The 15,585-nt window shown below is 45.8% G+C and overlaps 1 protein-coding gene across 6 annotated transcripts in view; it reads right to left on the reverse strand.

Annotated features, from left to right (window-relative positions):
- The window catches only part of CFAP74 (cilia and flagella associated protein 74), a 104,880-nt gene that overhangs the window by 55,704 nt on the left and 33,591 nt on the right, over nucleotides 1–15,585 (reverse strand). For all 6 annotated transcript variants that reach the window (XM_061601288.1, XM_061601287.1, XM_061601283.1 and 3 more), the window contains exons 7-16: nucleotides 15,308–15,481; nucleotides 13,196–13,306; nucleotides 12,510–12,612; nucleotides 10,029–10,186; nucleotides 8,572–8,779; nucleotides 8,027–8,215; nucleotides 6,664–6,837; nucleotides 4,108–4,226; nucleotides 2,713–2,779; nucleotides 1,373–1,462 (exon numbers count right to left, since the gene is read on the reverse strand). In XM_061601288.1, coding sequence (XP_061457272.1) covers nucleotides 1,373–1,462; nucleotides 2,713–2,779; nucleotides 4,108–4,226; nucleotides 6,664–6,837; nucleotides 8,027–8,215; nucleotides 8,572–8,779; nucleotides 10,029–10,186; nucleotides 12,510–12,612; nucleotides 13,196–13,306; nucleotides 15,308–15,481 — 1,393 coding nt within the window. The remainder of the gene's footprint in view (nucleotides 1–1,372; nucleotides 1,463–2,712; nucleotides 2,780–4,107; nucleotides 4,227–6,663; nucleotides 6,838–8,026; nucleotides 8,216–8,571; nucleotides 8,780–10,028; nucleotides 10,187–12,509; nucleotides 12,613–13,195; nucleotides 13,307–15,307; nucleotides 15,482–15,585) is intronic.

A 15,585-nucleotide genomic window follows, 5' to 3' on the forward strand; every position in this document is an offset into this window, starting at 1 on the left:
TGGCAGGCGGCGGGCCCCCACAAGAGAGAGCAATCATAAATCTGTTGCCTATCTCTCATACATGTTGAAAAGATGAGATGGGGTTATTCTTGACTTAAGCTTGATTCAATCTCAGATTTTTTAAAAAAACTGCCCTTGTTTTTCTTTGTTTTGGGGTAGGGCTGTAGCTCAGGGGTGGAGCTTAATACTGACATATTACAGGGCTATTATAGTGTTATGAGCATGGGGGCTGGGATGGATGATCCCTGTGGGTCCCCTTCCAACCTCTGATTTGGAATCCTATGCCTTGGGGACAGAAACTCACTCTGCTGGTCAGATGAGCCTCTCCTTCGTTAACCAAATAGATTGGCCAGGTAAGATAATGGGCTTATCAGTTGCCCAGCAATGGTGAATGGGCCAGGAAGACCTTTTGTCACTGAAGCTCCTCAGGAGAGCGTCTTGAACCAAAGCCTGGAGGAGCGCAGGGACCCCTGAAATCTCACCGCTCGGAGATTGGGGGAGGTGCGCAACAATAAGGTTTACAAGACAGTGGAAGCTGGTCCATTAGGGCAAATGGGGTGCTGCCTCCCCAACCTCAGTCTGACCTCAGTCAGCCCCCACCTGCTTGCCTTCCTTCCTACATCGAGTCCAGGGGGTGGATGGCCTGTCAGCTTCCGCCTCCTTAGATTCAGTGTTACCATTATAGCACTCCGTGAGGAGGAGAAGGAGGGGGACAGACAGTAGAGTGAGTTGGCTCCGCCTGCCATGGGCTCTGGCTCCACCCACTGCTGGGCTCCCAGCCTTCCGCCCCACCAGTCCCAATGGGCACCAGCCGCCACTGCTTGCATCTATATCCAGGGAGTGGCCCCGGCGGTCAGCTTCCTCCTCCTTAATCTCAAGGCTGCCCCTTGTAGAATACAGCAGGGAGGAGGACGGGAACAAAACTAGCATTAGTTGGCTCTGCCTATCATTGGTTCTTCCTCTGCCTATCATTGGCTCCGGCTGTATCTACTGTGGGCCTCTCTGCCTTCCGCCCTACGAGTCCCAATAGCCATCAGCCACCATTACAACTGGGCAGTGCATGCACTTTGAACACCTGAAAAGGGCTAAATGAGAAGGATTATGATCAGCATTTGACAGCTAGGTACAACAGGCAAGTCACAAGTGACTTGGGGTGCAGTTTCACAGAAAACTCACCCAAACTTGTGGAGAACTACAGTATTTACTCCACAATTAATGGCCTGTGGATTTATTGCTTGAAAGAGGAGAGAGAAATGTAAGCAATTTCCTCCCTCCCCCCACCTCACTTTCTTGGTAATATATTTATTTTCATTCCTATCTCCTGAAACAGGATTGACTCATCCAAAGATTCAAGGACGGGTCTTGGACTTACCACACACTTCTTGGTTGAACATTTTAGTGGGATTGCGAAGGAACCAATCTGAGATAAAAATGTGACCTCTCCTTCAAGATCTTCATTTATCTAAAAGGAAAACAGAAATTGCTGCTAAGAATCTCTTAATATCTTTCAGCAAATTATGCATTGCTTTAGACTGTTTAAGGGATGAATAAATTGCCATGACCTCGTACTGTTTTAACTTTATTGCGCAAGCCAACCTGAAGGTTATATTAGTGGACATAAAAGCAATGGCGGAGAGTTTCTGGCCTGGGGGCCGAATGCAGCCCCCCAAGCCTCGCCATTTGGCTCTTGGAAGTCCCTCCCGGTCACACTACCTTTCCCCAGGTCACACACCTCCTCTCCAGCATTTTTGCCTTGAACTCTGATAACAACTCTGATAACACTGCAGGCCAGCCAAGATGAGATGCCACTCACACTGTACCTCTTAGCATTCCATAGCAGCCCTGATTGGGCCCCTACACTTGCTAACTGCATTACCCCAATGGAAGCTTTGTTGCCCATGGAAGCTTTTTTAAAAATGCAAACAGCAGGCATGCTCCCCCTCCCCACTCAGCCAGCAGCAAAGGGGTTAAACCACATGAAGGCTGCATTCACATCATACATTGATTCCACTTTAAACACTCATGGCTTCCCTTAAAGAATTCTGGGAAGTGTACTTCGTGAAGGGTGCTGAGAGCTGTTAGGAGATGCCTATTCTCCTCACGGAGATACAATTGCTGGAGTGGTTTAATAATCGGTCCCTCTTCCCAGAGAACACTGGGAATTGTAGTTCTGTGGAGGGAACAGGGGTCTCCTAACAACTCTCAGCATTCTTCACAAACTACACTTCCCAAAATCCTTTGGGGGAAGCCATGGCTGTTTAAAGTGGAATAATAGTGGAACAAACATATGGTGTGAATGTGGCCGAAGACTGCCACCATCCAGAAAGTATCTCAGCCAAGTCAAGGTCTCTGTCTAGATGCATTTATGGATCCACCCCCCACTTTAAAAAGATCAGGTACCAGACAAGGGAAAAGACATTCTCTTCACTGAAATCCTGAAGAACTATGGCCGGTCAGAGGAGCCAGTACTAGGATACAAAAACAGTCTGACCTGGTATAAGGCAGCTTTCTACGCTAATTTTTTCCACTTTTCAACAAGGAAGGATTTTGGAGCTTTGCCTCTACGACTGATACAGTTATAAAACAGAGTGACGGGATTTCATGCTGTAGGGAAAAAGGCGCATCAACCTTGGGTGACTCTTCACTTAATCCTTTTGCTACTGTGAAACCTGCAAATGTCATTTAATCAGGACGATTGTAGATCACGCCTACCATTGGTTTAAAGGTCACCCCGACTTCACAAGACATTCCGGCAGACATGGGACCAGGAGGATCAAAGCTACAACAGGAAATAAAAAGTACAATGAGATGACCATTGAAAGGTATATTAGTGCGCTACTGTTGACAAAAGCAGGCAAATGCAAATGACACGACTTCAGTCAGTGGTTCTCAAACCTTTTTTCCCCATGGACCACTTGAAAATTGCTGAGGGCCTTGGTGGGCCACTTAAAAGATTTTCCTGCCTGTTGTAGCAATCGCAATGCCAGATTTCATCCGAACATCAGGCAAAACTTCCTTACTGTTTGACCAGGGCAACCATGGAACCAATGGCCTAGGGAGGTGTTGGGTTCTCCACCACTGGAGGCCTTCAAGAGGCAGCTGGACAGCCACCTGTCGGGAATGCTTTAAGTTTGATTCCCTGCACTGAGCAGGGGGCTGGACTAGATGGCCTTAGAGGACTCTTCCAGCTCTGCTATTCCATTACTCTATGAGCCGTACTAGCTGCCACAGATCAGTGACAGAGCATCTGCTTTGCATGCAGAAGGTCCAGAGTTCAATCCCTGGCAGCATCTCCAGTTAGGGCTGGGAGAGATTCCTGCCTGAAACCCTGGAGAGACACTGCCAGTCAGTGTAGGTAATACTGAGGTAGGTGGACCAATGGTGTGACTCTGTACAAGGCGTCTTCCTACGTTCCTAACTGTATGTTTGTTGCTTCTTTTCTTTCTCATATATTATACTTTATTGTTTGGGGGGCACAAAGTGGACACCAATGATGATGATGATGATGATAGTAGTTTATACAGGAACTCCCAGGGGGTTGGTTCCTCCGTCTTCATAGGAGCAGTGATTTTAATTTGTAAAAGTCCTGCCTACTTAGGAGGACGTGAGGACAATCATCCCTATCAGGTTACTGTCCTCTCCTGATGGAGAAACTACACCGCTCTGTTGGGGGCTGAGTTGTGCCTCTGCATTCCAAGAAGGGCAGCCGGAGGGAGGAAATGATTCAACACCTAGATCATCTAACCAAGAAGCTCCAGCTTAACACTCACACACACACACACTCCCTTTGTTTGAAAGCGGCCGCAAGCTGTGAACGTGGCCTCTGGAGTACAAAATCAACCACGGCAGTGAAACGATTGGCTCACTCCTGGTGGGGAGTGTGCCGTCTCGCTTCCGTGGGGCAGCGGTCGGACGCATCAACGTTGTGAGCAGCTTCTTCGGGGGGAGATGTTCACTTTCACCTCTGCTGGCCTTGCAGGACAGTCAGCATTGGCCAGACCACACAAATGAGAAGCCACGCAATGGCGATCCTGGCCAGGGCTGTTGATCCCTTCCCATTCTTCCTCGCACCCCAAACCGAGCCAAACCACGTTCAGATTTACGTACAGGACTGTGATGAAATTCTTGAGGTGTTCGCTGACTCCGACCAGCTTGCAGTAGTTGATGCTGTAGAAAGCATTGATCAAAACCATCTTCTTTTTATAGGTTTTACCAATGTCAAAATCCTGGAAAGAATGAAATGTGACGGTCTAATTATTATTATTATTATTATTATTATTATTATTATTATTATAATTTATACCCCACCCTTTTTCCAAAACTGGAACTCAGGGCGGCTGACTACTAAAAATGGGTACATATAATTTGGACATATAAAAATCTACATTTAAAATAGAATTAAAGTCATTACAGCATTAAAACAATTGAACATCACCTAAAAATGCCTAAAACCAATTTAAGAATAATGTGATCAAACCGTAAAACAATACAGGATACCTCTAGAAGTCCTAACACATGAAGAGGTTTTGGGTGGGGTGGGGGTGGAAGGCTGTGATTGGCTGATCTGCCCGTATGCTACACAAGAACTGGAGCAATCAAAAGTGTCTCTTGCTGCAATTTATTTGTGACTTACAGCTAAGCAGACGTGTATAGGATTGCACTGTTAACTAAAAGCCGCTCAATAGACTTGAAAAGGAGTCCCCAATTGATTGGGCAGCGCGCTTTTATTTTTTTAAAAAAACATTTCCATATAAGGACCAACAAATTGTAGATGGCAAGTACTGTTTTAGAAAAAAACAACTACCCATTCCGTCACACGTGAGAGAGCCCCTGCATGAAGACTGCCTACACCAAGGGTGGCTAACTTCTGGCCCTCCAGATGCTGATGGACTCCAGCTCCCATCAGTCCCAGCCAGCATGCCCAATGGGAGGGCATGATGGGAGCTGTAGTCCGACAACATCTGGAGGTCCATAGGTCCACCATCCTTGCCTTACAATGCAATCTTGTGCATATTTGTTCTGAGTTGAGTTCCACAGTATCAAATGGCGCTTACTACCAGATAAGTGTGCACAGAATGGTTGCCATGGTTCATTGCCCCATCAAATAGGATCAACATGTAATGTTTTAATCAGTGAAATCAGTCAACGGCAAACTTGACTGACTACAGAGATTCATTGGGTTGATTTGTTTAAAAGGTATTTTCAAAGCTGTAGGTCAGGGTTGAGGAGCCTGTGAATCTCCAGTTGCTGTTGGATTCCTATTCCTGCCAGCATAACCAATACTCAGGGAACATGGCAGGGAGTTGACGTCCAGCAACTGAAGTGGCATAGGTGATCCTTCCTTGGTATCACCTTAATGAATGAACACAACAGGTTGCATCCAATGTGATGAGAGCGAGAGTCTACGTGAGAGTCACTTCTTGTTCCACTGGCAAAATGTTTTGCACCAGTGGAATGTTGCGGTGCAATCTGCTACCACAATGGTTGTGATGGATTCGTCTGCTGCTAACATTAAAACTCACCTGTCCTCTAGTGCAAGAGACCTTACCCTAGTAGTCAGAAAATGCTGGATACAACCCAATATGTTTTAATATGGTGTGAGTGCCTTAAATATCCTGAAATACCAAGGCCTTATATTTTTCCTTTATAAAAAGAATGATGCTTTTTTAAAAAAGTGTTGCTCCACTCAAATGATGAAATATGCATGCAGCATGAAAAGATATATATATATATATAATGTTGATCCATTGACTTACAATTTCTTTAACCGTAACTGGGAGGCAGCCCAAAAGATTAATTTAATTAATCTTAAAATGAATTGATGAAGAATTAGAGAGCAAATACGGTGTAGTTGTTAGAGTGCTGGACTAACAGCCGCTCAACTGTCATGCACATTCTTTGACCCTGGACCAGTTCCTCACTCCAAGGGTGGGGAACCTTTTTGGCCCAGCAGGCCAGATCTTTTTTCTGGTTGGGGCCACCCACCCATCAATCATCTGTTGTCATGATGTCATGACACCCACCTATCACAATCCCACCCACCTGTCAAAAGTTGACCGGCGGCACGTTCCCTGCAGGGAACAGTGGTGACGCACGGCCCAGCAGGATTGAACTCTCCACTCATCAGCTGAGGGTTCAGTCTTGCTCTCTGCAGGGGTCTGTTTGCCAACACACTCCACACAAGGAACACACTGGTGAAACAGCACTGAGCAGGAATGAACCCCACCCCCTGCCCATTAGCTGATGTTGCTCAGAGACATCAGCTGATTGACAGGCAAGGGTGGTTTGGGGGAAATGGCTTCATGAGCCAAACTGGACTCCCTGGAGGGCCAAGATTTAGCCTGCAAGTCAAAGATTCCCCACCCCTGCTCTCTCTCTCAGCCCAACCTACCTCAAAGGGATGTTGTGAGGATAAGGAAAGTGAACCACGTACACAGCCCTGAGATCTTTGGAAGAAGGGTGGGATATAAATGGAATCATCATCATTTTACGAAACCTAACTTTGCCAAAGCGGGAAGCTGTATGTATTCTAAGACAATGAATTAAAGTCACCAGAAGTCAATGAGTAGCTTTTATTCTTTCTAGAGCAGCGAGCTCAAATTTTTTTTTTAAAAAAAGGCCCTGATTCATTTCATCTTCCCCCCATGTAAAATTCATACTAACCTTGAAATGAATGAGGCTCGGCTTGCTATAGAAAGGGCACCCCTTAAATTCACGTCCGCAGACCTTATGTTTGTGAATGATACTGCTATGCAGCTTTTCCAAGTTTTGAGAAAAAATCTCCTTTTCCAGTTTAGATGCACCAAGGGGTTTGGAGTCTATTCCATTGTCTATCATCTGCGCAGTGTGAAATGGAGGAGGAACAGAAACGTGGTTAGGCCACTTCAGAGAGGCGGAATATTATTTATTTATTGCTATGGGTGTTCATTCTCCCTAGTTAGGAGAGCAAATGCTTTGGGGAACAGTGTCAGACTTCAGTGCCTTTGACTGAGAGTATCCCATAATGAGAGTTTCAGCAAACCCAACTCTTCTCCAAGCTGAATGGCAGAGAAAGGGAGCCGGTTTCAGAAAGGCACAAGAGATATAACATCCCCAGAAGACTAGGAAGCTGAAAACTATGTTGCCCATCGATACGTTGGGGCTTTTGGAAGCACCAGCAGACAGTGGGGGCTGGCAGCTCCAATGTGAGTGGTGCAGTGGAATCCACTCTGAGTTTCAGAAGTGCTGAACACCTTGGACAGCTCCTTCAAAGGTCAGATTAAAACCTGAGTTGATTCCACTGCCCCACTGACATCAGAGAAATGAGGGCTGCCAGCCTCATATTGCATTATTGCAGGTTTGCAAAAAATGTGTACATTTGGCAAAATTATATTGAAAAATGTGTATATTAGGACAAACTCACACTAATATGCTAGTGAATTTCCATGTGGGCTTTTTTTTATGGCAAACACATGTGGAAAAGCGGAGAACTGGAGACTGGGAAAATGAGAAACTGAGAGAATCCAAAATGGAAAGATTTGCCCATCCCTAGTATTGATTCTTTTATTTATTAAATTTATTAATCACTTTTCTTCACAAAAGTGAACCCAAAGCGACTTAACAATCAATAAAAAGATTGAAACTGATAGAAAACAAAACAAAACAGAGCCGAATGCCTGGGAGTTGAGGAATGTTTTTGCGTGGTGCCTAAGACAGATAATGATGGTGCCAGGTCTGCCTCCCTGGAGAGACAGGGGGCCACCACTGAGAAGGACCGTTCTTGCGTTGCCAACCTCCACACCTCTCTCGGAGGTGGCACACAAAGAAGGGGCCCAGATGCCGGACGCAGGGTTTGGGTTGGATCATATGGGGAGTGGGTGGGTCTCCCCAACAACAGACTAAGTCTCTACAGAGACTGATGCGGTCCCACCTGAGGAGCAGATGGGAGGAGCAGTCCATCTCAGCATAGCCTCCTCCACTGAGGAGAGAACTAGCACCGTTCCACCAACCTAAAATCGACAAAAAAAGGAAGTCAAGAATGACGAACCTTGGATAAGTTGCACTCTTGGTTCCAAATCCCCACAAACTCTGGCTCAGCTAGAGTCTCGTCCTCATCATTCTCCTCTTCCTCCTTTTCCTCCTGGTCTTTGCTTTCTGGGACCGTCTCTCGGGATGCTTCCAACATGAAGTTTCTGTCATCAAGCGAGGCGCAAGGGGAAGGAGAGCGCCAAGATTTCTATGGTAAGACACAAACAGCAGCAGCCTGACTGAGTCGCCTTGACAGAGGCCATTTTGAAACCGAGGGTTTACAGATTAAAAATTACACGGAAGATAAATGATGAAGAATGCTGACTGATCTAGAATCAGTAAAAACTGGAAACTATACCGTAGAGGAGGAAGGTATGCCTTTCCAGATGTTGCAACGCTTAAAAAAACAACAACATCATAGCAGCCCTGCTGGATTGGACCAAAGTCTCAGTTAGTCCAGGGTTCTATTTCTCACACTGGCCAATCAGATGCTTCCAGGAAGCACACAAAGGAAGAACATTAAGGGTACAGCCTCTGTCTTCAAGGCTAGCTGCACCTACTCACCTGCGTAACAACTGCCACCGAATCATCACACGCTCTCTCTATGTAGCGCCAAGTTTTCATGCGCCATTTGGTGGCATCGGAAAGCTTATCCTGTCTCTTCGGGATCCGCGGGTGCGACTGCTTTCTCACTCTCTCCAGCTGAGCTTCTTCTTTCAAAATCCGAGTGACAATCTCCATTTTTCTTGCTTTCTGCTGCTCCATAAATTCCCTGCATTGAAAGCAAAAACGAGTGCTCACAAACGGTCGGATGGCTTTATCTCTGCCTAAACTGCTGAAATTTTGGCATAATTATTTTAAGAGAATGCAGAACAGAGAAAAAGGGCAGACGAGCATTGTCGCAAGCATGCTCTTTGCGTATGTATCGCATCTCCTTTCGACACTTTTGTATGGTTTGCAAAAGCTGAATAATCTTTGATGGCTGGTGGCTGCTAGCTACTGGAATTTCTGTCGTACCTGCTCAGAAACAGTTGTGCAGTTAGAACGTAGCCAGTGAAAGAGAAAGATGTTCTGTATGGGTAGCAAAAATGTGCCAGGGAGGAAGTCTCCAAAGATGTGCTCCTGGGGGAGGGAGGGATGCTGATGTTTATTTAAAGATTACTGCATTACATCTGGATGCCTACCTGCTCCCACTTTAGTCTATAAACTGCTGTAAGAGTCTGTTCAATGATTATATGCCTTTATTAATTATAAAAAGAAAGAAATATGGTGTGTGTGTGTGTATATTTTACTAATTCAAAGCTTTTCAATAAAGTGAGCATTCTATTGCAGAAAACAAGCTCTTAGAGACGTTGCTCACCATGTGACTTTGGACCAGTCCCCGTGGGTTGCAGCCAATACTAGTCCTACTTGGAGTATTGCCACTGAAATTCATGGACATGACAAAGGTTCATTCATTGCAAGGGGGTCTACTCAGAGTATAACTGGATTGGATACAATCCTAGCTTTTAACCTACCTCACAAGGTTGTTGTGCACCTAAGATGTGAGAGGGAGGGGAAGGATCAGATATGACACCTTCCCCTTAGTAGAGAGGCAGGATTTTAAAAAGTAAAATGCATTTGGCTAACTATTATCTTATGAGTTTTTACAGGTTCCTTTATACAGTTTCCTAGGGATTTTCTAATAATAATAATAATAATGACAGACTCCTACAAAATGCCTAGGAAGCCAGTGCTTAGTAATACAAATGACTTAATGCAGATTGCTATTTTCCTTTCTTTTTTTTTTGACAAACCCACCAAGCAAAGCATAAAAATCTCCATCTAATCTTTGCCTTTGGTGACGCAATGCCACCCACACCTTTTCCAGCATTATTATATAAACCAGCATTCAGTTGGTAGTTGCCTCTAAGTTTGAGACTTCACATCTTTATTGCAAGAGACACAAATCGTTTTCTTCTTTTTTTAAAAAAAAGAACCATACGAAAAGAAGAGCTACTGCATGAAAAGTGGCGGCTCACTTCTTCCGCCTCTCAAACTCGCCCTGTCGTTTAAAGAGAAAAGCCTCCCGGGTGACATTGTGGCCCTGCGCCTGAATGGCCTCCTTCATCTTCTGGTCCTGCTCTTGAGCATCACAAGCATCAGCTTTTTTCCGGGCCTGGAGGGTTCGGAGCTTTTCCTACATGGTGATAAAAAAAAAAGAGAGTCAAGCATGCGCAGATCCGCAACAAAGAACCTGAAGAGACGTTTGCAGAGCACAGCCATGCTACAGATCGAAACAGGCTCTAACTAAGGCTGTGTATGGACCATCCGATCCGATTTGTGGCTCCAATTTGTAACTACAGATCAGGCCCAATCCAGTCTGGACAAATATGGACCCAATCTGGGTTCGAATCCAGATCATAATCTGGATATTACAAATTTCTGGAAATCCCACTGACTTAAATTGCAAAACCCCCAAAGCTGTAACTTTCTTGTTGTTGGACCCAGGAACATGACATTTGGAGACATGGTAGCTGCTATTAAACCTGCGAAGTTGTAGGTGGATAGCCCTAGGTGATTAAAAGCCTGCCCTGCGCTTCTCCTGGGAGGAAGGGAGGGATATAAATCTAATAAACAAACAAAGTAGGGTTTTTATGCTCGCCACCTTTAAAGTTTAAAATATTTTAAAATTAAAATGGATATAATGGTTTTGTTTTTCCACACGGGGATATGAAATCTGGCAACAAGGTAGCCCCTATAGAGGGAATTGACAATGCCAAATATTAAGTGAGTAGCTCCTGGGATTTTTATGCAAGCCACCTTTAAAGTTTGCTTCTTTCCACACTCTGGTGTTATTTTATTTAGGGTTGTGGTTAGATATCATGATTTCAACACAGAGTTAAAACTGGTCACAGAAAGTGAGCAAGATGCAAATGAGCTTCCATGGATCACAAGTATTCCAGCTTTTCAAGTGCTCACCTGGCTCTTATTGATGGCACTCGCACATGTTCACCCTGTTGTGGATGGGGTTACACTCCCCTTGAAAGAACAGGTTCGTAGCTTGGGAGTTCTTTTCGACCCTTCCCTGTCTCTTGAGGCTCAGGTAGCCTTAGTGGCACGGAATGCTTTCTACCATCTCCGATTGGTAGCCCAGCTATGTCCCTATCTGGACAGTGACGACCTCGCCTCAGTCGTTCATGCTCTGGTAACTTCTAGATTGGACTACTGCAATGCGCTCTACGTTGGGCTGCCCTTGAAGATAGTTCGGAAACTACAGTTAGTCCAGAATGCAGTGGCCAGATTGTTGACGCGGACCAGAAGGTCCGCTCATATAACACCTGTTTTGGCCCGTCTGCACTGGCTTCCTATTTGTTTCCGGGCTAAATTCAAAGTGCTGTTTTTGACCTATAAAGCCTTACACGGCATGGGACCGCAATACCTGGTGGAGCGCCTCTCCCAATATGAAACTACCCGTACACTGCGCTCAACATCTAAGGCCCTCCTCCGAGTACCATCCCATCAAGAAGCTCGGAGGATGGTGACTAGAAATAGGGCCTTTTCAGTTGTGGCTCCCGAACTGTGGAATGGTCTTCCCGATGAGGTGCGCCTGGCGCCGACGCTGCTATCTTTTCGGCGCCAGGTGAAAACCTTTTTATACTCCCAGGCATTTTAAAGTGTATTTTTACAGTATTTTATTACTATGTTGTATTCTGGATGTTGTTTGGTTTTTGTATTGTTTGTGTGTTTTTGTTTCTTGAGTTATTGTATTTATTGTATTTATATATTGTGCTTGCTTTTACCTTTTATGTACACCGCCCAGAGAGCCTTTGGGCTTAGGGCGGTATATAAATTAAATTAAATAAATAAAATAAATAAACCACCTTCCACATAATAGCAACACTGGTGTTTGCTAGAGGAAGAGTTGTAATTATTACATTTCCTCTAAGGAGCTTATGATTTACACACACACACACACACACACACACACACACACACACACACACACACACACACACACACACACACACACACACACACACACACACACACACACACACACACACACACACACACACACACACACACACACACACACACACACACACACACACACACACACACACACACACACACACACACACACACACACACACACACCATCTTCACAACAACCCTGTAAGGCTGAGATGCAGCAACTGGCTCAGAGACACCCACTGAGCTGCATGACTGATCTGAATCCTAGCCCACGCCTGACACTCGATCCACTGTGTGGTCCTGTCAAGAGCACGCTGAGTGTATCTCTCTCTAACAGAAACTTCCCAGCTTTTCACTACTTTATTTTAAAAAGTCTACCCCAGCCTTCTCCAACCTGGTGCCCTCCAGATGTTGCTGAGCTAAAACTCCCATCGTCCCTGTCCATTGCTGGCTGGGGTTGATGGGAATTGGAGTCCAATGATATCTGGAGGGCACCAGTCTGTTCTACCCCAACTGTCCAAGACAGACTGAGCAAAACCAAATACCCGATTGGAAGAGATGCTGCTCTTCAGGGACAACACTGTCTCCATCCTCTTGTGCATGAATTCCTGGCGTTTCTGTTCCTCGCTTGCTTCTTTCTCACGGACTCTGTTGGAAGAGCACGACCAGCAAATCCATAGCCATTTGCAAGACAGTCAAAACTGAAAAGAGTGCCTTGCCTGTAATAGTGGTGCCGAAGGGGTCTTACCCACTCAGACCTGATTAACTGAAAAACCTGAAGGCAAGCTCCTCGCTCTGTCGCTTATAGGGCCACTGGCAGCCAATCAGCTACCAAGCTAAGGTATGAAACCCTATAGGCCTTGGGGCCATGATATTTAAAAGATCGTCCCATCCCTTATATACCCAACTGATCACTACACTCTGCAGAAGAGGGCCTCCTGCAGATAGCATCTTAGGAAGACTTCTAAGTGGTTTACAAGACAGTCTAAAATACCAATCAGGAAACAATCATTAAAAAGAAGTTACAAAAAACGTGCATAATAATGCAGGGGAGGCGCCTGCCTAACGTCAACGGGCAGAGAGTTCCAAAGTGTAGGTGCTGATGTTTATAAAGGCTACTTCTCTCAAGAGGTTGCTGTGAAGACCTGCTCTTACAAAGGTCACATCGCTCCTTTCCAGTGTGGCTCTTTTTAACTTAAAGGGTGGTGTGGGGGATGTGTAGATGGCAAACCTTCCCAGACTGTTCTTCAGAAACTGGACTGCTCTTTCGTGGTTCCTCTGAGCATCTTCCAATGCTTTGGAAAGACGCTGCTCATAATCTTCCTTGGTTTCCTGTATTTTTCTACAGAGAAGCAAAACACAGATTAAATATGTACATATATTCATCCTGGCTCTTATTCTTGAGTTAGCAGGACCATGACTGGCACTAGGGGTTGGTATCTGTTGGCACCTGCCAGCGTCCACATTCCAGAAAGCGGCCCATTGCTCCTGTTCCTTGCTGTTGCGGCCTGTTCATCTGTCCAAAAACAGAAGGGAGTAGAAAAAGAGGAAGGCCAAACAAGAGATGGGTTGATTCCATAAAGGAAGCCACAGACCTGAACTTACAAGATCTGAACAGGGTGGTTCACGACAGATGCTCTTGGAGGTTGCTGATTCATGGGGTCGTCATAAGTCGAAATTGACTCGAAGGCACATAACAACAAGAAGAAGAACATTTTACCCAAGATCCATCACCCTAAAAAAATGTTGGATCCAGCAGTGACAAGACTTTCAGAAGATAGCTGAGCTTCTGTTTGCTCTCAAGCTAGTGATGTGCAAGTAAGCAGGTCCCATTCAGGTGGCCTCTCCACCTAGGAAGAGGTTGGGCTGTTGAAAACAGGTACATGAAAGTGAGTAAGGGCAATCTGAGTGCATCTCAGACCACATCCACACCACATATTTATTCCACTTTGAACAGTCATGGCTTCCCCAAAGAATCCTGGGAAGGGTAATTTGTGAAGGGTGCTGAGTGTTGTTAGGAGACTCCTATTCCCTCCACAGAACTACAATTCCCAGTGTTCTCTGGGAAGAGGGGCCGACTGTTAAACCACTCCAGCAATTATATCTCTGTGAGGAGAACAGGCATCTCCTCGGCACCCTTCACAAAGTACACTTCCCAGGATTCTTTCAGGAAAGCCATGAGTGTTTAAAGTGGAATCAATGTATGATGTGAATGCATCATGTGGTTTAACCCCTTTGCCTTTTGGCTGCTGGCTGAGTGGGGAGGGGAAGCATGCCTGCTGTTTGCATTTTTTTAAAAAGCTTCCATGGACAACAAAGCTTCCATTGGGGCAATGCAGTTAGCAAGAGGTTTAAGGGTCAATCCCTCTTTGCAGGGATTTCTCGGAATTGTAGCTACATGAAAGAAACTGGGGTCTCCTAGCAACTCTCAGCACTCTTTACAAGCTACACTTCCCAGGATCCTTTGGGGGAAGCCATGACTGTCAAATGTATGGTGTGAATGTGTCCCTAGTCTGTACCTGGGGAAGTGAGTTCAGGAAGTTCTTCCTGATGTTGGTCCCAAATTCCCTTTCTTGTAATTTGGAGAATCGGTCCCGACAGCTATGTTACAGTAAAAGTACTCCTCAACGTCCAAAAAGATAAAAACAATGGAAGATTCCTAATGCATTCGTTCCAGTTTGGCAACAAGAATGGATGATACAGAACTCCAAAAATCCAGGGAGACCTATGGATGGGGAGACTTGGAGAAGCGTCCCCAGAAGAGGCCCCAGCACCAGCCTTCTCAACCTAGTACCCTCCAGATGTCGTTGGGACTACAACATCCATCACCCCAGCCAGCATGACCCATGGTCAAGGGTTTTGTCCAGGGGTGAGGAACCTTTCTAAGACCAAGGGCCACATTCCTTTCTGAACAACGTGTCAAGGGCCATGTGCCAGCAGTGGGCGGAGCCACAGGCAAAAGTAGGGGGAGCAAGGAATGTACATTTTTACCTTTATACGGTAGGCGAATTTCGGCATACATTTGCATGCCCCTCACCATCCTTCATCCGGGCAAGCAGGAGGCATGAGCGGAGTTGAAAGATCAGGCAAAAACACTCAATGAAGGCGCAAAGCAGGCAATGGCATCTGGTGGGGCAGTGGAATCTGCTCCAGGTTTTAGTTTGAACTTTCAAGGAGCTGTCCGAAGTGCTGAAACCTAGCTTAGTCACCAGCCACCGCTGAAAGTTCCGAGGGCCAGAGAGAGAGGCCTGGAGGGCCAGATTTGGCACCTGGGCCCAGGGTTTCCCACTCCTGATTTAGTCCAACAACATTAGGGGGTACCAGGTTGGGGAAGGCTGCTTACCTCTCCATGGCCAGCCACCTCCGGCTCAGCTGCTGAGCTCGGCCTTTCTGCTTCTGGAGCCGTTCGGCCGCCTGCTCTTGGCGTTGCTGGTCCAGTTCTTCTTCATCCTTCCTGATCTGCTTGCGGAGCTCCGAAAAATTACCTTGCTCAATTTCAATCTTCCACATCTCGAGCCTTGTAAAAACGCACAAGGGAGGACCATTGTTAAGGAGAGCTGTCCACTGACTTTCCTTGTGGGCCGTTAGTCCGATCGCTAAAATTATTGATGGATGGGAACC

The sequence above is a fragment of the Rhineura floridana genome, chromosome 18 (assembly GCF_030035675.1).
Source record: "Rhineura floridana isolate rRhiFlo1 chromosome 18, rRhiFlo1.hap2, whole genome shotgun sequence".
Classification (NCBI taxonomy): Eukaryota; Metazoa; Chordata; class Lepidosauria; order Squamata; family Rhineuridae; genus Rhineura; species Rhineura floridana.